Source organism: Nicotiana tabacum, chromosome 6 (genome assembly GCF_000715075.1).
Source record: "Nicotiana tabacum cultivar K326 chromosome 6, ASM71507v2, whole genome shotgun sequence".
In the NCBI taxonomy this organism is placed as follows: Eukaryota; Viridiplantae; Streptophyta; class Magnoliopsida; order Solanales; family Solanaceae; genus Nicotiana; species Nicotiana tabacum.
This window is the reverse complement of record NC_134085.1, coordinates 102,203,036-102,225,856: the sequence shown is the minus strand read 5'-3', so window position 1 is coordinate 102,225,856 and position 22,821 is coordinate 102,203,036. Positions and strand designations below refer to the sequence as shown.

General features: G+C 33.4%; 4 protein-coding genes across 4 annotated transcripts; 2 read left to right on the top strand and 2 right to left on the bottom strand.

Annotated features, from left to right (window-relative positions):
• Positions 1-1,953: 1,953 nt before the first annotated feature.
• Positions 1,954-4,294, top strand: LOC107820779 (BTB/POZ domain-containing protein At3g56230-like). Its single transcript, XM_016647124.2, has 3 exons — positions 1,954-2,384; positions 2,902-3,078; positions 3,826-4,294. The coding sequence occupies exons 1-3, from the start codon at positions 2,190-2,192 to the stop codon at positions 4,282-4,284; spliced, it is 831 nt and encodes a 276-aa protein (XP_016502610.2). The 5' UTR covers positions 1,954-2,189; the 3' UTR covers positions 4,285-4,294.
• A 1,790-nt stretch (positions 4,295-6,084) lies between these two features.
• Positions 6,085-11,768, top strand: LOC142181959 (uncharacterized). The gene is made up of 11 exons (XM_075255676.1): positions 6,085-6,189; positions 7,529-8,356; positions 8,460-8,663; positions 8,853-8,984; positions 9,067-9,172; positions 9,261-9,341; positions 9,458-9,538; positions 9,603-9,999; positions 10,103-10,229; positions 10,898-11,436; positions 11,522-11,768. Exons 1-11 carry the CDS (start codon positions 6,085-6,087, stop codon positions 11,766-11,768), a joined length of 2,847 nt encoding a protein of 948 aa, XP_075111777.1.
• Positions 11,769-12,451: 683 nt separating this feature from the next.
• LOC142181958 (uncharacterized) lies at positions 12,452-15,289 on the bottom strand. Its single transcript, XM_075255675.1, has 7 exons — positions 14,962-15,289; positions 14,585-14,789; positions 13,886-14,436; positions 13,579-13,710; positions 13,100-13,446; positions 12,817-12,895; positions 12,452-12,762 (listed from the first exon to the last, which is right to left on the bottom strand). Exons 1-7 carry the CDS (start codon positions 15,287-15,289, stop codon positions 12,452-12,454), a joined length of 1,953 nt encoding a protein of 650 aa, XP_075111776.1.
• Positions 15,290-18,335: 3,046 nt separating this feature from the next.
• LOC107772985 (transcription factor SCREAM2-like) lies at positions 18,336-20,241 on the bottom strand. The gene is made up of 4 exons (XM_016592441.2): positions 20,013-20,241; positions 19,224-19,358; positions 18,907-19,080; positions 18,336-18,720 (listed from the first exon to the last, which is right to left on the bottom strand). Exons 1-4 carry the CDS (start codon positions 20,091-20,093, stop codon positions 18,625-18,627), a joined length of 486 nt encoding a protein of 161 aa, XP_016447927.2. The 5' UTR covers positions 20,094-20,241; the 3' UTR covers positions 18,336-18,624.
• Between the last annotated feature and the right edge of the window lie 2,580 nt (positions 20,242-22,821).

Here is a 22,821-nt window from a genome sequence, read left to right as displayed (position 1 = left end):
GCGTTGACTCAAGTTGTACTATGAAATGTGAAAGTATAAGTGGTAATTGAACCTTTTGGAGCATTGACTCGAGTTGTGAAGTGAGCTGTGAAGTAAAAGTGAGAAAAAGAAGAGAATTATTATGTGGCCTCCCTTGCCGGGATATTGTTGCTTTTGAAGTTATCTCCCTTGCCGGGATATTGATGTTTCATTTGATGTTGTTCCCTTGCCGGGACTTAATTGTTGAACTATTGTTCCCTTGCCGGGACTTAATTGTTGAACTATTGTTCTCTTGCCGGGATTCTTATTGTAATTTTATTTATTCCCTTTCCCTATTGTTTGTGATTGTTGTTTGGGTGGGGAAGAGTATTAAAGCACGAAGGGTGATGTCTTGTATGATTTGTGAGGAAAGAATGTAACGCATGAAGGGTGATGTCGTACCGCACGATGTACAGTTCTGTGTCAATTACATTGATTATATGGTGAGGACGAGAGTAAAAGCACGAAGGGTGATGTCGTGCACATTTTCATTACTTGATTGTTTTGGTGAGGACGAGAGTAAAAGCACGAAGGGTGATGCCGTGCACATTTCATTACTTGATTGTTTTGGTGAGGACGAGAGTAAAAGCACGAAGGGTGATGCCATGCACTTATTGATTTCTAATTCTTTGTTGATATCTGAGATATGTTGTTTCTTTCAATTACTTGTTGTCTTTCTATTTTAAATTGATAGTTCCCCCGCAGCATGTTACCCTTCCCATACTTGACTGTATATTATTGTTCTTCTTTTCTGCTGTATATAGTTAAATTGCACAGGTTTATTTGGTAGTCTGGTCCTAGCCTCGTCACTACTTGGCCGAGGTTAGGCTAGGCACTTACCAGCACATGGGGTCGGTTGTGTTGATATTACACTCTGCACTGTGTGCAGATCCCGGAGCAACAACTTTTAGACCGTAGATTGGGTGGCTGCCTTCAGTCCACGCGGAGATTCAAGGAAGTCTTGCAGGTGTCCGCAGGCCCTGGCGTCTCCCTCTCTCCCTTTACTCCTGTTTCATTTACTTAGTTCAGAAATAGTGTATCTTTTATCTTTCAGACTTTGTATGTAGTATTCTTAGATCGTCTGTGAAACTGTGACACTTGTTCTTGGTGGTCGAGGCTCAAACAGTTATACTGGATACATATTTTGAATAGTTTACTGCATTTCTTCCGCTTATTGTAATTTCCGTTGTCCACACGTTATTGTTTTATAATTGTTAAAGAATATAAAATTTGTAAAAAGGTAATTTGTTCAAACAGTCGGCTTGCCTAGCTCGTATTAGTAGGCGCCATCACGACTCCCGAGGGTGAAAAATCCGGATCGTGACAATGCTGTTCAAAATACTTTTTCAAAAGCAGTTCTGAATAAAACAATTTTGAAATAAGCAAATTTTGAAATTTTTACTGAACATGCTATAATCGAGTATAACAAATTTTAGGTTTGGGTCGACAGGATTTACGAGAGTTTGTTTAATGTCTATTGGAGGACGTGCTAGTCTTACCTCATTTTTGCTGTGTAAGGTTGGAAAGTCCTTTTCCACTTCCTAACTTTTATATTCTTAGTTTCAGCTTCTTAACCAATTCTTTTCTCCTTACAACCTACTCAAAAAAGACATGGCCAACCAACACTCTCATTATTTTTCTTAATTTTACTAATCCTTTTTTTTATTTTCTTTTTTACAATCTTTCCTCGCTGGAACTGAATGATGCCCATAAGTTAGCTGGTGGATAATTACATGAACTTAATAATTAAGTCAAGCTGGTTGGATTAGTTTAATATTCCATTCTTCTAATCAAAATAATTTCTTTTAACTGTTTAATAAAAAAAGAAAGGTTCTTGCATCTTTTACAAAAAGAAGGAATATAATGCTAGCTTGCCCCACATGAACATATAGATCAATCATACTAATTATAAAAGGATTACAAAAACGTAGATAAGTCGCTATTAATTAATATTGTCAGCTTATAAAGAAAGCATAGCAATAGTTTTGCCTCCCCTTTACAATTCTTTAACATATATTGGAGCATAAAGTTCTATTAAACTTTATAATAATGAAGAAATGAAAAGGCAGCGCCATCATTCTAAGTCCACTTTTCTTCTTCTTTTCCATCATCTCATCTTCTTCTTTTGAGTTACTTGTATTCATTCATCAGAAACATAGAAGAAGGCAGAGATGGATTGTTCAATATGTAGTGCTATGCCATTTATTCCAAGGCCACCAAGAAATACAATTTGCGGAGCTTGTTATGAGGGAGCCAGAACTATTATTACCTTGACCAACAGAAATGATCACAGCGACAACACCAAAGGAACTGATAATAAAACAGTAACTGGACTTTCTGCTTCTTCATCCAATCCTTCTATTAAGGTATCATTTCCTTTTTGGTTGCCTATACAATCTTTTGTTTGTTTGTTTTTTCGATAACCGTCGTCGTGATGTCCGAGTCAACTTGTGCGACAATTTCACGGGTTACTTGCTCTTACCACCCACCAACACAAGTACCGTAGGTTTAGACAGATGAAAAGAAATCACCTAATGTTTTTGCCCATGCTGGAATTTGCTATACAATCTTTGTTCATATATATGTAGTTCATAATTCTGTCTTGGGAAGCAAAGAGAAAACCAAAAAATTTAAGAAATTTTATTTGTTCTTAATTGGATGTTATTTGTGATGGTGTAAGGGTACTAAAACTCGAAGTCAGAATTATAGATGCCATGCATGTAAGTGACAAAATGGAAAGGGAACTTAAGTTTTTTCTGCTCCTTTTAATTGTTCTAAGAATTAACCCAAATTAAACCGAGAATCACCTTTTTTATTTTATTTTTACACAATTGCACCTTTACCGATTGGGAATTTATAGTAATTGATATTTTGTTCCAACAGGGATTTGTAAATGCGTTGAAATGGGTGAAAGAATTGAAGGAGATGAAGGAGGAATTAAACGAGAAACTGAATTATCTAAGTGGGTTTGTTGTTGCCTTCAGAGATCATATTCATACCGATATTTTAATTAAGCCTGGGAATGATGGTCCCTCCATACCGGCACATCGAGCTCTTCTGGTAATCATCTTTTTTTTTCTTCATGAATAACTAATTCCTGTGTATTACAGTATTAGATTTATAATAAGTACGGAGTATAAGCAATACACATAAAAATTGAAAGAAAAAAAAAAATAAAATCTTCAACCAGTATTTTACACGTCCCCATATTCTATTTAGAGTTTAAGTTATATACACGTCATATAATACATCGTTAGTGTATGAAAATTTTACACCATTAGGTTAAGTTTACATGTTATGGTAAGTAACTAATCTTATTTTCAAGATTACAAATCTCATATTTTAAGAAAGCTTATCAATAAATGTTCATGGTGGATTCATCGGCCTGTAGAGTTATATATATATATATATATATATATATATATATATATATATATATATATATATATATATATATATATATATATATATATAACTTAAACTCGTTTAATAATTTATCTTTTATCTCAACAAATAGGCACCCTCAATTAGATATGAAGCCGAAAAGAAAAACTGTTAACTTTGCTTCATATAATCTAACAAAACTTATTTTACTCAATAACCACTATGTTATGAAACATGATAAGACGTCCAATGTGTCTATTAGGTAAAGAATAACCAGTCTCAAAAAACTGTTAAGTAGAATGGATTTAGCTTATATTCAGTTACAGAGTATTTTGAAACTTTTACAGTTTGAGTGAAATTATTTAACAATAAGTGCATGACCTTATATGATGATAACAACATGTATTTTCTTAAAAATGACAGGCAGCAAGATCTGATATATTCAAGAATATATTGGACTCAGATGGTTGCAAAGCTCCACCAAGTGACACAATAACTTTACCTGAACTTAACTACGAGGAATTAGAGTCTCTATTAGAGTTCCTTTACAGTGGAGACTTGAGTAAAGAGAAGATGGAAAAACACGTCTACTCATTGTCAATAGCAGCAGACAAGTACGAAATCCCCTTCTTGCAGAAATTTTGTGAGCATCAAATGTTGGGATCGTTGAACTCATCGAACGCTCTCGACATTTTAGAGATTTCGGACACTTGTTCTAACCTGTCTTTAAAGGAGACATCGTTAAATTTCATTGTTAAGAACATGGAAGATATTGTTTTTACAGCTAGATTTGATGCATTTGCACTCAAGAATCCTCATCTTACTGTACAGATTACAAGGGCTTCTTTTATAGATATTAAAAATAAAAGGCTTGGTGTTTGATTTTTTGGAACAGCATAAGATTATATTATTTGTTTGTATGTTGAGTTAATTGTATGCTATACAAACACCTCCAAGAGTATACATGACAGAAAAAATTTGGAAAATAACAGGGGAAGTACACGGTTAGCCACTAATAACACATGTATTTACTTTTAAGCCACTGTTTAAAATGTCTTTAGTCTTTAGCCACTGTTTTAACAAACTTTAACTGTCCGGACAAAAATACTCTTCTGCTCATGTCCTTAACTTTTGAACTTAACTTCAGGACTACATGTCGTTAACTTTTGAACTTGTAACTATAAGTTCAGGACCAAGTATCCTTAACTTTTGAACTTGTTAGTCTAAGTTCAGGACATATTGTCCTTAATTTTTGGGCTTCTTAGCCTAAGTTCAGGACCTATGTCCTTAACCTTTGAGCTTGTTAGTCTAAGTTCAGGACTTCAAGACCTATTGTCCTTAACTTTTGAACTTGTAACTGTAAGTTCAAGACCTATTGTCCTTAACTTTTGGGCTTCTTAGCCTAAGTTCACGACCTATTGTCCTTAATTTTTGAGCTTGTTATTCGAAGTTCAGGACTTCAGTACCTATTGTCCTTAACTTTTGAACTTAATTTCAGGACTTCAGGACTACATGTCCTTAATTTTTGAGTTTCTTAATCGAGTTTCTTTTAATTTCTACTTAAATATGTCATCCTTTATGAAGACGATTTAATATGGAATGTGTTTTTCTATAAGTAAATTTACTCCTCCTTCCAAATTAATTGTCTTACTTTTATTGTGAACTGGACCAAATGCTTCATTTACAATTCAATACTTGTTTCAGTGTTTTGGTTTTTGGAAATAGAGAATAACTTTTGTTTTGAGAAACTAATTCTGTGTTTACAACGGAGAAGACAAAACCGGTATGCAGATTATATTTTAAGTGAATGCTTAACTGAATTTGTAGTAAAATTGGTGTTTGAGAGAAGAGAAATTAGGAGCGAGGGTTACTGAGAGAAAAAATACACAAAAGAGATTGAGAGAGAAACACACATAGCCAGTCACTTCTGTACAAAGAGAAGCGAGGGTTTGGGAAGAAAAGAAAGGGAAGAAAGGGTAAAAATGTCTTTTCGAAATAATTTTAATAGAATAGTGGCTATTTTTACTTAGCATTAGAATTGGTGAATAAAAAAAAACATCACCGTATTTAGTGGCTACCACACGCCATTTTTACAAAATTACATTGCTTCCTTGTTACTTTTATTATTGGGATTTTTACCTATCTATACCATACATCAAACTTTATTACCTTCATTATTTAAGGATTGTGTTAATTACATTTAAGCATACCAAATTACCTTTTATATACAAATTAAGGGTATAATTATTCCTTCATTTATTGTAGGCGTGATTTTAGGACAATATTTTCACGTTATTTCGTTTACCCGCCTTTCTCTCCTCCCACCCCCTCACGATTTACCTTCAGTTAATTCCCCCCCCCCCACCCCACCCCACCCCCACGATTTTCCTCCATTCTCGTACAATCTCTTCTCACCCACAATTACCATCACTTTCTTCTCCACTTAATTACCTTCAGTTGTATCCCCCACGATTTGAATTCACTTCCATCTTTGTCTTCAACTCCGAAATCATGAAAAAAAACAACACTCCCCAAAAAAAATCATCAAAAGCTATATTAGCTGATATTTCAACCTTTGATTTGGGTGTTTTAACACCAAAATCACCACCCAAAAACCCACAATCGACGCATGCAAGTGAACAAACTACTGGTATTTCATCTCCTAGACAAATTCGTGCGGAAATGAGAAGCAAGCATTTGCACGATGTTGATGTTGGTGGAGTTGATAAACTAGTCGAGAATCAACTCAAACGCAAGGGGAAAGAGTTGAGTGTAGATGACGATTTTGTAGATGATTCCCCAAAGTTCCATCTGTGAAAAAACACAAGGTCTCTCCTTCTTCATCAAAACCAAAAAAGAAGAAACCCTCAAAAAAAGTACCAAAATTGGTTCACCAAAAAATTTCAATAAAGGTAAACACTATTTATGTTTCCTCACTGTTTTGTAGTTTGATTTTGGTTGTAAAAAACTGTTGTTCAAGTGTTAATTTAGTGTTCAAGTGTTTTTTGGCCAAATGTGGTATTGTCCTAATTTTGTAGATTATTTGTCGCAATTTTGTAGGTTTAATGAAACTGTGATTATTAGACAGTGTATAACTGTAGTTAGTTTGTAGTTGATTTGTAGTCTGATCGTTAAATTGTAGAGATGGTATTTATCATTGCAACCTGTATTGCTGCTACATTTAACTTCATTCTAAATATAATTAATCTACATTTTGTGAGTTACTTGAAGTAACTGTTACATTCTGTAGATAATGTTTACACGTGCATTGTTCTTCCTTGATTGTTCAAGTGTATTTTGGTAAAATGTGGTGTTGTCCTAATTTTGTAGATTCTTTGTCTCAATTTTGTAGTTTAATTGGAACTGTGACTCTTAGACAGTGTATAAATGTAGTTAGTTTGTAGTTGATGTGTAGTCTGATGGTTAAATTGTAGATATGATATTTTTTATTGTAGCCTGTATAGCTCATATATTTAACTTCATTCTAACTACAGTTAATCTACATTTATGTGAGATATTTGAAGTAACTGTTTTGTAGATTCTTTGTCTCAATTTTGTAGTTTAATTGGAACTGTGACTCTTAGACAGTGTATAAATGTAGTTAGTTTGTAGTTGATGTATAGTCTGATGGTTAAATTGTAGATATGTTATTTTTTATTGTAGACTGTATAGCTCATATATTTAACTTCATTCTAACTACAGTTAATCTACATTTATGTGAGATACTTGAAGTAACTGTTTTGTATATTCTTTGTCTCAATTTTGTAGTTTAATTGGAACTGTGACTCTTAGACAGTGTATAAATGTAGTTAGTTTGTAGTTGATGTGTAGTCTGATGGTTAAATTGTAGATATGTTATTTTTTATTGTAGCCTGTATAGCTCATATATTTAACTTCATTCTAACTACAGTTAATCTACATTTATGTGAGATACTTGAAGTAACTGTTACATCCTGTAGATAATGTTTACACGTGCATTGTTCTTCTGTTATTGTTTTGTAGTTATAGGTGTGGGTAGGCTATTCTTCTTCTAGTTATATTTTGTATTTGTCATGTAGTTATATGTAGATTACTGCTTCCTTTTTATGCAAACTACTAATGTTCATTAATTTTATATTTTCTACAGAATGGACCTTACTTTGCACAACAAAATGTTGATTATGGTGTGCTTAGATTCCACAGTTTGTGTGATCCTAGCATACCTAGCCAGATACAAGCTTTACTCTCTCCGAATGCTTTAAGGGTTTTCAGAAAAATTTGTTTTGGTTACTTATTAGGTCTCCCCACAATCTGTATGCAAAACCAATCACTTCATCTTCTGATGAAGTATGAATTGACAAAGTCTACTGACTCATATTTTTCAGTACTATTTAAGGGTGAAAAATTGAATTTTTCCTTGAGAGAATTTGGGTTGATAACTGGTCTTAATTGTGTGAATAAGTTTTCAGACTATGGTTACACTTCCACCTATGTTAGCCCTTTAATGAATACATATTTTCCGAACAAAGAAAGGGTTGAGAAATGGCATTTGAAAAATGTAGTGACTAATAAAGCATGGGCAAACGATGTGGATGCGGTGAAGTTGTGCATTCTTTATATGTTGGAATTTTTTGTTTGTCCTTCTGATAAAGACCATGTGACTTTCATAGACAAGTTTATGTTCTTTCTAATAGAGTCTGGTAATTTTGAGTCATACCCATGGGGTATCAAATCCTTCAAGCAGGTTATTGAATCTGTCCGACATCGTCTTAATCCCCATGTATATTCTTATCTGATACGGGGATGCTCATTAGCCTTGCAAGTGTGGCTATATGAGTGTTGCGCGTCCGTCAGCACCGAGCTTGCTACGAGATGTTCTGAATCTATACCTCGCATTTTAAGATGGTCAGCTACAAAGGGGCAGATTTGGTTAACTTCAATTGAAGAGAAGATGATCAAGCCTGAGTGGATCAAGGTATTTTTTCCACTTTTGTATGATGCTACAATTACATTCATAATAACTACATTGAATCTACATTTTTTTGTCACTTGAATTAACTGTTATTTTCATCATTCAGTTCACAAACATGATTGAATCTGGAGAAGAGCTTGGAGTGCTTAATCTGCCAGACAAGATTCAGTATGAAGATGAACATGGTGCTCAACCATCACATGTTCCAACTGCTGCTTCTCCATCATTTGAACCCAAATATACAGATTGTCAAGAGGACATTGAATCTGTCAGTAGCAAGCTCATGAAGTTGGAAAAGGGGATTGAGCAGGTATTATGAATAACTACAATATATTGACATCATTTGCTACATTTTAACTTCATTACATAACAATTATAGTATGTTATACATTGTAGTTAATTTGTGGTATAAATCTATAACAATTATAGTTTGTTGAATTGTAGTGTAATTGTAGCAGTTAGAATAAGACTACCAACTAATTATATATTTAATTTTTAGGTTGATGGAAAGTTAGATGCCTATAGGAAGGCTGTTTTTGAGGAACTCTCAAGCCTTCGAGAGTTCATAGATCAATCTTTGAAGGGTGTTATGAATGTGATAAACAAGAGGTTTGATTTGGACGAGTCAAAGGTAAGAATTTACATATAATTTTGTACTAAGACTAATTAAGACATATGAATAAAGTAGTCTCAAATATTCCCCAAAATTGTAGTTTGCTGGTAGTTCAACAAAAAATAATTACCAACATCAAGGAGAGAACAACCAGCAATTCCAGTTCAATGCTGCTGATCAACTGCATGGAAGCACAAGCAATACATGTATCTACAAAATTCCTACATACATATCTACAAATTTCAAGACAGCATTATTTAATTATACTAATCATTTTTTTACTATGTGTTGCAGCTACAATTTCTCCAGAACATTTTCAACCACATGTTGACTTATATCCTGACTTCCAAGAAGCAGTTGAGGCATATAAAGCAGGTACAGAACCATTCCTTCATTACAATAAGGTTTTTATGCAAAATTTTAATAATTTACACCTTAACTACATATTCCTACATATATCTACAATTCTCATTTCTAATTATTCATTCAAGCTGAAGTTTCAGCAGAACATCTACAAGGAAATATTGAGGAAGAACCAGTAATTGATGAAGTAGCTGAGGCACAACAAGCAGGTAATATATTCTCTATAACTCCATAATACTGTTCATATCTACATAGATCTACACTTATCTACAGAAGGTGAAGTTCCACAGTCGCCAATTCACGGTGTGACTGTGACTGAAGTTGTTCCTGAAGGCATTGATAAAAAAGTTGTTCCTGAAGGCATTGACAACAAAGGTTTGACATTGGATGACTTTGAGCTGCCAGAAAACTTATCACAGTTGGTCATGTATGGCGAGCCCATACCAGATGAATCAACCCCTGTTCATCCCGGTAGAACCAGGCAACCGGGAAAACATGCACGATCACCTTTCACATCTTTGTATAGTTCTGGAGGCAGCACATCTGTTGGACCTAAATTTTTTTACCTCAAGCACCCCTTCACAAGTGTCATAGGTGAAAATGTAGATCCTGAATTGACAGAAAGGTTCACCAACTGGTTATACATTCGTAGTGATAAAGTATCTAGGAGGTATGAATGCTTCATTTTACACTGTTTGTTCACCATTTTTATACTTTAAAATTGTAATTCATTTTGTCAATTTTTTGTATTTGATATTTTTTTGTTATTACAGGAGGAAATATTACTTTTCCAAGAAGGATAACCAAATCAAGCCTTGGTTGGATTTTGGTTGTGAAAAGATTGATAAGAAGGACTGGTTTTATGATCTTGCTCACCCCGGACAAGTCATCAATAACACAGTAAGTATAAAGAACAGAATCATTCACAATATCTGTTTTATCTTCAGCTGTGTAGTGTAATTGTAGTTTATTTTTCAGCTATGATGTGTAATTGTAGTAATATTGTAGACAACATATATATGTTACTATATTTATGTCTCAGCTGTGAAATTTTGCTTTTTATGGACCTTATGTATCATATGTGATGATGATTGTATGTACAAACTAGAATTTTGGTACTTTTGACTGACTTGGAATATCTGTGTGCCACAACTGTAGTTACCTTGTAGTAATATTGTAGAGCTTGTGTTTGTGCCTATTAATATTAACTATAGGTTGAACTTGCTGATTATTAGGACCTTAAGTTAGGTGGTATGTTTCATTTGTTCCTCTGTATAGTGAATAAATGTAGACAGTGCATAAATATAGTTAATGTGTAGTTGTTTTGTAGTCTGATGGGTCAATTGTACATATAGTACTTGTTCACTATGGTTCATACAAACTACAATTAAATTACATTTTGTGAGGTACTTGGACTAACTGTAATATTTATGTAGTTATAGTGTAGCTAATTTGCAGCAATCTGTTAGAGTTTTTAATAAATTCAAATTGTAGTTAATCTGTAGCTGTCTTGTAGACAAGTGTGGTTACACCGTACCTTATTGTATATGTTTATTCTATTTTGGCAGCACATTGATGTTATTATGTATTATCTGCGAAAAAGAGGCAAATATAGCCCCAACAATAATACTAGGTTCACAACCACGGATTGCTTGTTCAAGACAAAGATTGAAAGAATCTATGACAAGTTCATAAGTTCTCCACCGGAACAAAGGTATTCGGTTATTAAACCCGAAGATGATGTTGGAGAATATATTCTCGGGTACAGAATTCTTGCTAATGTTGCCTGGGATCTTGTTGACTATATGCTCATGCCTGTGAACCTTGTAGAGAACTTCCATTGGTTGTTGCTAGTTTTTGACATAAAGGACAGGCAACTTTATGTTTATGATTCCATGGTGAGAGCAAACCGTCATAAAACAGTTGAGACATTGGTTGACAAGTTTTCAATCATTATCCCTCTGTATTTGTCATGCACTAGTTTCTATGGTAAACGTAAATACATTAACTTCAAGACAACAAAGGCATACATCGAGAAACCAGTTACGGACCCTCTCGACATACAATGGATGGTTGCTGAGATTCCACAACAAAAGGAAGGCTCAGTGTAAAAAAATAATCTCCCTTTCTATATGTTTAATTTTTTTATTTTAATCATTTGTTATATAATGAAAAATTCTCATCTTATGCAGCGATTGTGGTGTATTTGTGGCTGCATTTGCGGAGTATGTTAGCCTTGGAGATTTGGCAATCCCAAAGGAAGATCTTTCTGATATTGACCAACACCGTAGACGCTATGGAGCTCTACTGTGGGACTATGCAACAAAGAAGCAAGAAAATGGGTCAATCAGTGAGAGTGAGGTTACTGGCAGGCTAGCAAGAAGGAAGGGTGCTCCGGCAAAAAACGAGAGGACTAGATTGCAACGAAAGAAGAAATAGACTATTGTGTTCCTAGTTTGGTCTGTGAAATTTGGTAGTTGAATTGGAAAACAATGTAGGAAATATGTCGTTTTGGTTTTCTACAACACTTTTTGTTGATTACATTATACTCGAGTACTCTGATTACATTTTTACAGCAACAGCTTTGTCTTACAATTTGACTTTAATCTTCAAGTTATTTTTATAAATACCTTCAAGTGCCAAGTAATATCTGTATATAACTGTCATTTGTTACACAGCATAAAGATAAAATAAATATATGAATCATATAAAATAATTTAGCCATCTTTTATCAACAAGGTTTATCAAAAAAATTCAATTTATCTACATTTAAACTACGTCAAACTACATTTTAACTACAACTCCTCTACATATGAATAACAGGACTACAGTTCTAACACAGTTAAACTACATATTCACTACAATCTGGATACAATTTACGTTGAATGTATTCTTTATTAATATCAGTTTTTTTGTATACAGTAAATATTAAAGTTTAACTATTCTATAAAAAAAAGACAACTTTAGATGCTTGACAGAATACATAAAAACATAAATAGTGCAGATACACAAATTGATGTTTATACTTCTTATTCATCTTCAAAAAAACAATTACACAAGAAAATCCGATAATTTGAGCTCACTAACATTTATTTTGAATAACTATTCTAACTACATGATATTCATTTCTTTTTCGGCGCATTCTTGCAAGTTCTTTTGTTATGCTCTTCACCTCCATAATTTCCACATGACACCTTGTATTTCTTTGACTTTATTTCATCAAATATTTTATATCTTTCCTTGTGAGGTCTCCCTGGCTGCCTTTTATCTCCCGCCGGTGGCTTTACTACCTCATCCAAAATATGCTGTGGCACATCCCATTTGCCTTCATCAGGAAGAGGATTTACTGGCATTTCATAGGTAAGCAGAAGGCTCTTCCTTGTGTAATACGGAGAGCAATAGTTTTCGTATGTTTCATTCCTATGCCTTAATGCTGCCAAAGCATGCGCGCATGGAAGTTCATCAAGTTAGAATTGTCCACAGCTACATTTTTTGTTTTCTAGACACACAATGTACCGCTTCACACCATCTAACACAGTATGTATATGATCTGTTGAAGCCCTCACCTACAATTGAAGACCAAACAGAAATAATAATACATCAATCATTAAAATGGATTATCAACAATTTACCTACAAATCAGCAACAAATATATTACAACTCATCTACAAACTATTATTACCGACAATTTGAACACAGTTTAACTACAATCTGGAAACACTGCAGCTAGTACTTTTTTGATTCTACTGCACCAAAAAAAAATATCTTACCCTTAGTTTATGAGATAATGTACTGTTGTCTTCCAATTCTTTGTTGTATTTGTGACCAAGGTATGTGAAAGTACCATTTGCCTTCGATAACTTTTCTTTTATCCAACGTTCAAGAAGAGTCCTCATATACTCAAATAGATCAAATATTGGAAGCTCTCTTGCATCTTTTGTTACAGCATTCAACGACTCGGCAATGTTTGACGTCATAGTAAAAGTTCTATTCACCGTTGCATGTACTCTTGACCATCTATGATAGCCAATATCATATAGGTAAGACTTTACACGCAGGTCTACCTCTTCAATCTTCAACATCCTTTCATTAAATTCATCCAGAGTGTATGACCGTGCTGTAGCAAAGTACAATTCATGTAATTGTAGATGTCCCTTCTTGAATTTTGACCTTATATTTGTCTATATATGCCACATGCAAGAGTAGTGTGCCAATTCCGGATAGACAACTGATGTTGCCTTCAGTATACTCTCATGCCTATCTGAAACAACACACATTGAAGGTCTTTCACCATATGCCTCCTTGAATTGCTCAAAGAACCACTTCCAAGACGCGTCGTTTTCAGAATCAACCACAGCATATGCCAAGGGAAAAATAGTACCTACATTTTTAAGACATAAAATATGATTAAATAACAACTACAATATATATTGAGAAATATAGACATGTTAACTACATTCTTTTATATAACTACAAAATAACTACAACATAACTACAATTTAACTGCATTTTAAAGACTGTCTACAAAATAAGTACAAAATTATTCCATTATTTACCTGCTGCATCCATGGTGCTTGCTGTCAGCATAATCCCCCTGTAGGCTGACTTTAAGAATGTCCCATCAACCACTATTACTGGCCTACAATGTTGCCAACCATTTATTGATGTACAAAGAGTAACAAATGCGTATAAGAAGCAATCATCTGCTGCCTTCTTCAATTTAACAACAGAACAAGGATAATTCTTCTCAACAATATAAAAATATTTGGGTAATTTATTGTAAGAGTCACACGGATTCCCTCTCAAAAACTGTAAAGCTTTTTCCTTTGCTCTCCATGCTTGCATGTAGCTTAGGTTCAGTCCATGTTCGGATAACATGTCAGTTTGTATGTCCTTTGGTGTGTAAACAGTCTTAGGATCACAATACTTTGGAACGACCATGCTACCAAGTACTGCTGCAGTACGTTTGCGTTGTATGAATGTTTCGTCCATTAGGCAGCATGTGTGTTGACGGCTGAAACTTCTTATCTTGAACATTGCCGAATCATTAATTGAAGTTGCCTTGAAATGCCATTTACAACTTTCAGCAACACATATAAACCAGTAGCTACAAAAGAAATACAATATTTACACAAATTTATGAAAAACTACAATTAACTACAAACTGACTACAATTTAACTACAATTTATAAAACCCACCTATCTTCAATCATACACTAATTTTGCTGATATATTATCCACAAATAACTACATACCTTCTATGACTAGATCTTTTTACTCTGAACTGGAACTTGTGCATCACTGAATAATTCTTCATTGCAGCAGCTACTGTTTGCTTGTCCTGATAAACTTGTCCTTCTTCAATATATATTTGCGTAGATTCAGTTATTATTTCACTTTGATATTCCTCTATAGCTGGTGAGGATGGAAATTCAAGTAAGTTTAGGGATCCAGACGAACCTGCAAACAATAAATTCATAAATGTAGTTTCTATGTAGATAATTTTGAAAGCAACATTGCTTTATCCTTTTCAGTACTATGTGAGCTTTGTAGTTTAATTGTAGGTAATTGTAGTAATATTGTAGATAACATAGTAACACCATAACTCTCTGCAATGTCGAATCAAACATACCTGCACTGGTGCTTTCATTGTTGATTGCCAATTCCATATTGAAATCTCTTACGCTTATACATAAAGGATACAAACCTAAGTTTTTATTCTCCTTTTTGGTTTCCATGTACACACGAACCCCCATATCATTCCTAATCTCCATTGGAGGACAATTCTCGTTCACAATGTATTTGATTTCTATAATTTTATCCGATGTATCAATCGATAATTGTTCTGCAATTGTAGAACTGAGAATTCCGTAGCTTGCATTATCATCTACCACAATGGCATCAACTTCAAAATCTCTAAATCTGCCATAGTTATCCCAATTACCATTCGATTTCAGCATTATTGGGATTTTTGACATGATTTCATGTAGTTGATAGGAAAAAAGACGAAGAACAGATATAGTTTCTACAATTTAAGTACTGATATCGACGAAGAGCAATTTTGTACAATTTGAGACGAAGAACAGATATAGTCTCTCTTCAGTAATTGTACAATTTGATTGCGTTTTTTGTTGTAGCTGATATCAACAGAGATCTCTTTCTGTTGAGGAAGGAGAGAATTACGCAACTGGTGCCTTCATCAGGAAGAGAGATCTCCTTCAGTTTCAAAATTCCTTCAGTTTAAAAATTAGAATAAAATCGTTGACAGAATCACATCAGATATGGTGCCTTCATTTTAGGGCTTTTTAGTGGCAAAATCTACCTATTTTTGGATTGGTATATAATTTGTAGTAAAAGTGTGGACTACATGGGTAAATAACAAATTATGAACATTTTTGGTAATAAGATTTGATATATTGTATATATAGGTAAAAATCTCTTTATTATTTTTCTTCTTATTTTAGACTTCGGCGCGATATATTATGTGCGCGATGGGCTTAGAGTCAATATCGGGCCTCAAGCCATATCATAGCCCATGAAATTTGCTGCTCAGGCCCAAATTCCTTGTGGTGTAGGAACTTATGACACCAAGTTTCACGAGATCTTTATGCAAATAACCCGTTGGGTTCATTATTTATTTTTTTTAGTTAGTATACATAGATTATATATACACAGTTATACACATATTATAATTGTGTATATATTATATATCCGCCAATTATTTTTAATTTAAGCAATTAAATGAACAGTTATCTAAATTAATTCTTAAGTTTTTCAATATGGTGGGTTTGTTGACATATCTAGGAACTTGTTGGTTTCCTAATATAAGATCCTAAAGTACATTGTGTAATATTAAAAAAATGTTGCGCTTGGTGAAACTACATTGAATTATCATGAAGCAGTGATAAATAAAAACGAAATGCATATTTAATTTATTAACCTTGATCAGGAGTGAAGGTACATAGCCCTAAGGGTGGTCAACTGATTACCTTTCGTCCAAAAATTACACTGTATATATAGGTAAAATATTAGATTTAAATGGTATATAACATATATTGAACATCCTTTATTGAGGATTTTTTTTTACTTATTTCAAGTTTGAACACACTAGATGAAATTTCTGGCTTCGCCACTAATCTTGATTAAGTGATAAACGTGTATATATATGCATATATGTAATGCAGTAATGTGAAGAGTGTAACAATATTCCAAGCTGATATTGTCCGGGCGGGACCATCAAATTGAAACTCCAATTTTCATTTTCTTTAGGTCTTAGTTTTGTTTGAATGAAATGGAAATAAAAGCAAAAAAGTAAGTAGAAAAAGAGGAGAAGAAAAAGGTGATGGAGCTAATTCAGTGTGTCATGTTTGAATGAAAAGGAAAGGAATGATAAAAAGGGCTAAACCATCGCTCTACTTCTATACTTCCATGCATCTTTCTCCTTTCTTCTCGCCCTCGCTCCCATTTACCCCACAAATTTTAGTCCTCCGATCCTCTCCTTTTCTCATTCTTTTATTTTCTTTTAACTAAAACGAAATTCCTTGAAATCTGATTGATTACATGTAACTCTTCAGTCTCCTTGTTACAATTAGGTAGGGATACATTATATTTCACCCCTTAGTGGTCCTGCTTGACGCGAATCATATATAATTAGTCGAGTCAGTAGAACCAATTTGGAAACCGAATAGTTAAACGGAAAAAGAAGAAAAAACGTAATGAATGCTGTAAAAGATTTAGTCCCTTTAATCTAATGCGCACTTGTGTCATCAAATTGGATTTAAGATAAAGCTTATGCATGACTCCAGAGCTTAAACTACGACCATATCATATCTATCTAGTACACCTTAACCTTGATCATGACAATTCCAAGCATTTTAAAGGGAAAAAAAGAACAATTTTAGTACACTTTAACCTTTGATAATGACACATGTCTAGCCCTCTGGCCACTCAATTTTTAGCAAATTTCATTTTTGGTTTTTGATATGTGACTAAACACATTTAACTTTCACTTATAGGCTTGTGCTGCTCAGCCATGCATTAATTGTGTGCCGACTGTACTATGATAAGTGCCGAACAATTAGGTACTTTTCTTTTAGGCAAAAAGATGATAAAACTTTAGGAAATTTAGTCAATCTATAGAAATATGTTACCTTTAATTTGGAGCCACATACTATAGCAATCCTGGCTTACTTTAACACGTGGTAATTCGGTTCATAATCTATTACTCTAGATTATTATGTTCGGTCTACTAATTAAAGGTTTAATAGCCGAGTATCACGAGGAAAAAAATTAAAAGCGCCGACCGTCAATAAATGATGCACTAAAAGAGGAATTTCCCTTTTAAAAAATTTTTATTTTATTTTTGCTTAGGGTTCCATTTTCTGAATGTAAGATTACCTTTTGGCATTTATCACAGGTACTAGGCTGGCAAGAATGGCCCAACTGTACTTTACAAAATGAAGATTTTGCGTTTCTCAAACAAATGTTGTCAGGTCAGAAGTTGGTAAAATGGCCAGTTTTTATGATGGCATTTATTATTTATACATCTGTTTTCACTGATCAGAATCTTAAATTATTGTATATAACAAACAGAAACACCAGGAGGTGTCTTAATCTCACATACATGAATCACACACTTCAAATTATTTTCTAATGTACCTCAGACAAAGACAAACAAAGATATATATATATATATATATATATATATATATATATATATATATATATATATATATATCTAGCATGATATCAACTATAGTAATAAATTTAAAACCAATAAAACATTTTTTTAATTTGCTGCTTAATTAAGCACCCATTTAGGCAATTTAATTAATTATGGAATAATAAAACACCTTGACTTCTTGTCTTAGATACCCATAAGTAGAAGGCCTATACATTTCCCACTTTCCAGGAGACTAAATTTGAATAAACTGACATAGGAAGTACTATTTGACAGGATAAACATTGTAGGGCTAAAATTAATCAACTTATACGCAAAGACGCAAATTTTCTGCTAAACTTTAGATTGTACAGAATAAATAAGAGTACAGTTTTTTTCTTTTTTCCAGATTGTTACAAGTTACGTGAAAATAAAATCTCTCAAGTGTCGATGAGAGTCATTTGAACTGGGCAAAATGAATATTGATCTTTGATCATCAATAATATTGTTGAATTAATGGACTAGCCAATAATTCCTGATTATATAACTAGATGAGGGGAAAGTTAAACTTAAAGATCAGAAAAAACGAAAGAGAGATTGTAATTAATAGCTAATTAAGCTACATTGATTGATTAATTAGCCTTGCTCGTTGCTTTCCCTCCAGTTCTTAATAGCTTCAAAAACTGCTTCTGCCACAACTTGGGCATTGATGGTTTCTTCATTCTCCTCATTCTATAATTGGAAAAAGAATTTTGGTTATTAGTCCAATGCAAGAAATAACTGATTAGTCAAAGACTAAAGTCGCATGGAAAAAGAGAAAACTCTTAAAACCATCAAAAAATAGAGAGAAATGGATTAGTTACATAGTTCTTTTTATAATATATGGACATTTTTAATTTATGAAGACATGAAAATCACCTCTCCACTAAAAGCTTCTAAACGAAAGGTGTCGGTGCATGAAACCCTAGCTTCGAGCACGTTAAGGCCAAGCTCCTCAACAACTTCTAATATAGAAACAAGCAAGCCAGGGCAACTTCTTTCTGAATATACATTTACCAAGAAACCTTTTTCTAGGGTTTCCACTTCAACTTGCTGCAAAAAAATTCCAGGAAATAAACAGATGGAAAAATAATGAGAAAGAAAATGTCACTTTTGAACAAAGGAAATGTCAAATTAGGTTATGAGTATAAAATTAGATGTATATACTAAGTAAAGAATTATGGTGGAGATATTACAGGCCATGAAGAAGTATTGTTGGTGGAACTTTGAGTAGTAGTAGTAGTAGTAATGTCATGATTCAGCCTTTCCACTTTGTGTTTCAGTTCTTGAATATACTTTGACGCATCTACTATGATTGAGGTTTCACTAATCTGCATGCCATGAAAACACGAAAAATCAAATTAAGTCACACTTGGGAGTTGCAATAAAGAAGCAAATTTACTTGACAGGATCAAAGGAAACCTCAAAGTTCGTTTGTACTTGTATGCTCGTCTATTTTAGTACAGATATGCATTAGAAAAAGAATGTCTATGAATGAACAAAGATCAAGTTATGTTTCTTCGTTTTGCCCTTTTTACTCTTTTTTAGGTGGAGTAAATAATGAAGCAGAAAAAGACTCCAAAGAAATCAGAAAAACAATTCACGTTGTTGAGGGAAGTGAATCAATAAATGCATGGTAATATCTCCTTCAACTGCCTAATTTATCGGGTTTCAGTAACTCTGCATAATTTACTGATGATGTACAGGTTTCCTCATAAGAAAAGACTGAAAAAATTGATGTAGAAGAATGAAGGTATGAAGAGAAAAAAATTAATGGGTATTTCTTTTTCTAAGGAAATGAGAAAGGAAGGGGTGGGGTGAAAAGGAGAGGACACGAGAATTTCAAAGGCAAATTTTTTTTTGTTTGTTTGTGATTTTTCACTTCATATATAAATAATGTTGTTGTTCAACAAATATATATAGTTGAGATGTAGTGGAATCCATTGAAAAGGGGAAATTGAAGGCTGAGAAATGCAGAGAATTACAGCATGAGATTTAGTGATTGAACGAAGAAGTTGCAACTTCTCATGCAGTGCTGCCGCTCTTTTCTGCTCCCTAGATACCATTCTCTTCTCTTCTTTCTTTTCCTTTCTTTCTTTGTTTCTCTTTGTTTTTCTCTATTCTTTCTTCCTAAGTTGCTGCTGCTCTTTAAAGAGAGGGAAAAGGAGCTCTCAAATCAATATCAGCTCTTTGTTTGCTTCCCACATGGCTGCCTCTCATGAGCGCAGTTTCTTATTCACACAAAAAATATTTCAAATTGTCATATTATTATCCAAGATGCCCTTTGGATAAGAAACATATACTATAACAAAATAATTCACTGTCCTTTTAAGACAAAATAAAGACTTAAGCAATTTCTAGGGTAATGTAAGTTGTGGATAATGGCAACTACGAAGACTTGCCCAACATAAAATGGTGAAACTTTAAAATGGATTATTATGATGGTTAAAAGTAATTTATTATTACTAAAGTCGGGGATAATTGTCCAGTTGCTTTATGATCATTTTCTCTCTAAATATCACATGATCCAATTGTTAATTTTTCGTAACGAGTGACCATCATACATACCGCTTTGTATTACATTTGCCAGTAAACGAAGCCTTTGATTCTAGCTTTTCAAACAGTAACATAGAAATCCTTTTGTTTTTGTTGCATTGTGATGTCATTGATTAATATTCCTAGTTTAGAAAATGCTGATTAAAAGCCAAAAATTCAGAGTAAGAACGTTTAATATCAGCTTAACTTTATACACTAAAAATGTAAACATGCACTCTCAGGTCATTTATAATCAGTTAGATGTAACTATTTATAGCAAGTATATATAGATTTATTGCCTATAAAAGACTATAGGAGATCTTTTACGCAGTTAAACTAATACAAATTATTTTTATACTGTAAACATATGTACTTAAAATACCATAGAAAAGGAGGTGAAAATGATAATATAATTGATTGTCTAGTAGAAGTAAAACTTTGGAAAAGCCATCTAGCAGTGAGATGGAGAGTGGGGGTTAGGATATGTAGAATGGTTAAAGACATAAAGGATTGGAAGGGTGGATAAACCATGCATATATAGTTTATAAAATATAGAAAGTAATAAAGGGAAAGCATGAAAAGAAAAAGGGTAGATGTTTATATTTTTGTGAATTTTGGATGAATCCAAATAGTTTTCACGGGGAATTTGGAGTTCCCCCTTTTCTCCAGCCGTCACCTTTGTCTTCACTCCTCAGTCCTCCTCTTTTCCTCTCTTTCTACACGTGCCTTTCTTCCTCAATCACTATTTTTTCCCCTTTTTTTTCCAAATAAATATCTCTGTCTCAACTCTTATCATTATTTGAAATTTATAGTATTGAATAATATGCCTAATGCATGATTAATTTGCCTTTTTACCTTTCTACCGTACACACTACAATTAGCAGTATCACGACATCTCGTGATCATATTGGAATACTATATACACATTTAATTCTGTTTTTAGTTCTTTGCCATGTCATATTATCCCCCACCACATTTCAATCTGATCATTTCTCAAATGGAGAACCAAGAAAATTGATCATTATACCCAGAGCTGACGTAACTTCATATCAACTTTTTTTTGTATACAGCTTAGTGACTTCGTAACCTTAACATATTATTCTTCTTACTATAGGCTCCCACGAATGCACCAAAATTACCTCTCTCCTCATAACAGAAAACATTTAATTTGAGCCTTGATGCCTTGTCATTATCTCCTGTGCAAAGCCAAAAACAGTAATGCCGTGTATAATAACATGATTTGTTGAGTCAATAGGGTAACAAATTGTTCACGAACTATAAATAGGTGAAACAATCGAGCTAAGTAGATCTAAAAATTCAAAATAAACTGAAAACATCGAGACAACAGGAATCAAGAAAACAGGAAAACGGCCCATGAACTTCGTTTGGATTTAATTAATAAAAGATAATATATATAGAGGGGGGAGGACGGAAGATATATAGTAGGAGGAGTAGGGGGAGGTAGCTAGTATCCAATATATCTCCACAGAATGGTGTCACGAGATGTTATCAGTATTGCAAATAGGAACAGTTCATTAATAAGGAAGTTGGCATAAGGTTCTTGCTTCAAAGATTGTCTCCATTCCTCAAGGACAAATGCACGTACCCAACCTCTTCACATGTTCCCCTTTTATCATTACTACAAAACAATTCTCTCCATACATTTCTCCTGCTTCAACCTTGTCTCTTCCTCATTTCTCTGCTTATTTTGTTCCCTCTCTAACCCTTTTGTTAATTATTAGCTAAACTAATAAATAGTGTATATCTCTTATCTTTCCTCCTAGTAATTTTGTCATGTAATCACCACTAGCTAGCCTACGCGTCATATGAACCATGGCAGTGGCGGAGACACTCTTTACTACGGGGTGTCATTATTAGACACCGTTTCGCAAAATATTTTTCTTATATATGTATGTAAATAATATTGTTTTTAAAAACAAATATGTATACACGCGATATCCTGACGTAGCCTAAAAATAATATCAACTACCCCCTTCGTCCTAATTTATGTGGTTGTTTGCGAATTTTAGAGTCAAACGAGTTAACTTTGACAATGAATCCTGACATAAAATCTTTAAAAAATAAAATATATTTTGAAAACTATGTAAAAAGTACAATAAATCACAATAATTATTATTCAAAATATTTAAAAGATGTGTGAAAAAATCGCGGTAAAAATAATTCGTTTAACTCTTGAATTTCGAATATCGCCACATAAGGAGGGAGTAGTAAATATCAATTTGAGACAGGAAGTAATAT

Bases quoted from the DNA above. Each gene is read 5' to 3' on its own strand.
- LOC107820779 (XM_016647124.2), top strand. From the start codon at position 2,190: ATGGATTGTTCAATATGTAGTGCTATGCCATTTATTCCAAGGCCACCA. The intron at 2,385-2,901 runs GTATCATTTCCT...TTGTTCCAACAG, and splicing joins CATCCAATCCTTCTATTAAG to GGATTTGTAAATGCGTTGAA. The intron at 3,079-3,825 runs GTAATCATCTTT...TAAAAATGACAG, and splicing joins CGGCACATCGAGCTCTTCTG to GCAGCAAGATCTGATATATT.
- LOC142181959 (XM_075255676.1), top strand. From the start codon at position 6,085: ATGAGAAGCAAGCATTTGCACGATGTTGATGTTGGTGGAGTTGATAAA. The intron at 9,539-9,602 runs GTAATATATTCT...ACTTATCTACAG, and splicing joins AGCTGAGGCACAACAAGCAG to AAGGTGAAGTTCCACAGTCG. The intron at 11,437-11,521 runs GTAAAAAAATAA...CATCTTATGCAG, and splicing joins CAACAAAAGGAAGGCTCAGT to CGATTGTGGTGTATTTGTGG.
- LOC142181958 (XM_075255675.1), bottom strand. From the start codon at position 15,289: ATGCTGAAATCGAATGGTAATTGGGATAACTATGGCAGATTTAGAGAT. The intron at 13,711-13,885 runs GTAAATAATGGA...TTAAAAATGTAG, and splicing joins AAGCACCATGGATGCAGCAG to GTACTATTTTTCCCTTGGCA. The intron at 12,763-12,816 runs GTAGCTGTGGAC...ATGCTTTGGCAG, and splicing joins GTGTCTAGAAAACAAAAAAT to CATTAAGGCATAGGAATGAA.
- LOC107772985 (XM_016592441.2), bottom strand. From the start codon at position 20,093: ATGGTATCTAGGGAGCAGAAAAGAGCGGCAGCACTGCATGAGAAGTTG. The intron at 19,359-20,012 runs GTAATTCTCTGC...CATGGCATGCAG, and splicing joins CAATCACTAAATCTCATGCT to ATTAGTGAAACCTCAATCAT. The intron at 18,721-18,906 runs GTGATTTTCATG...TTCCAATTATAG, and splicing joins TAGAAGCTTTTAGTGGAGAG to AATGAGGAGAATGAAGAAAC.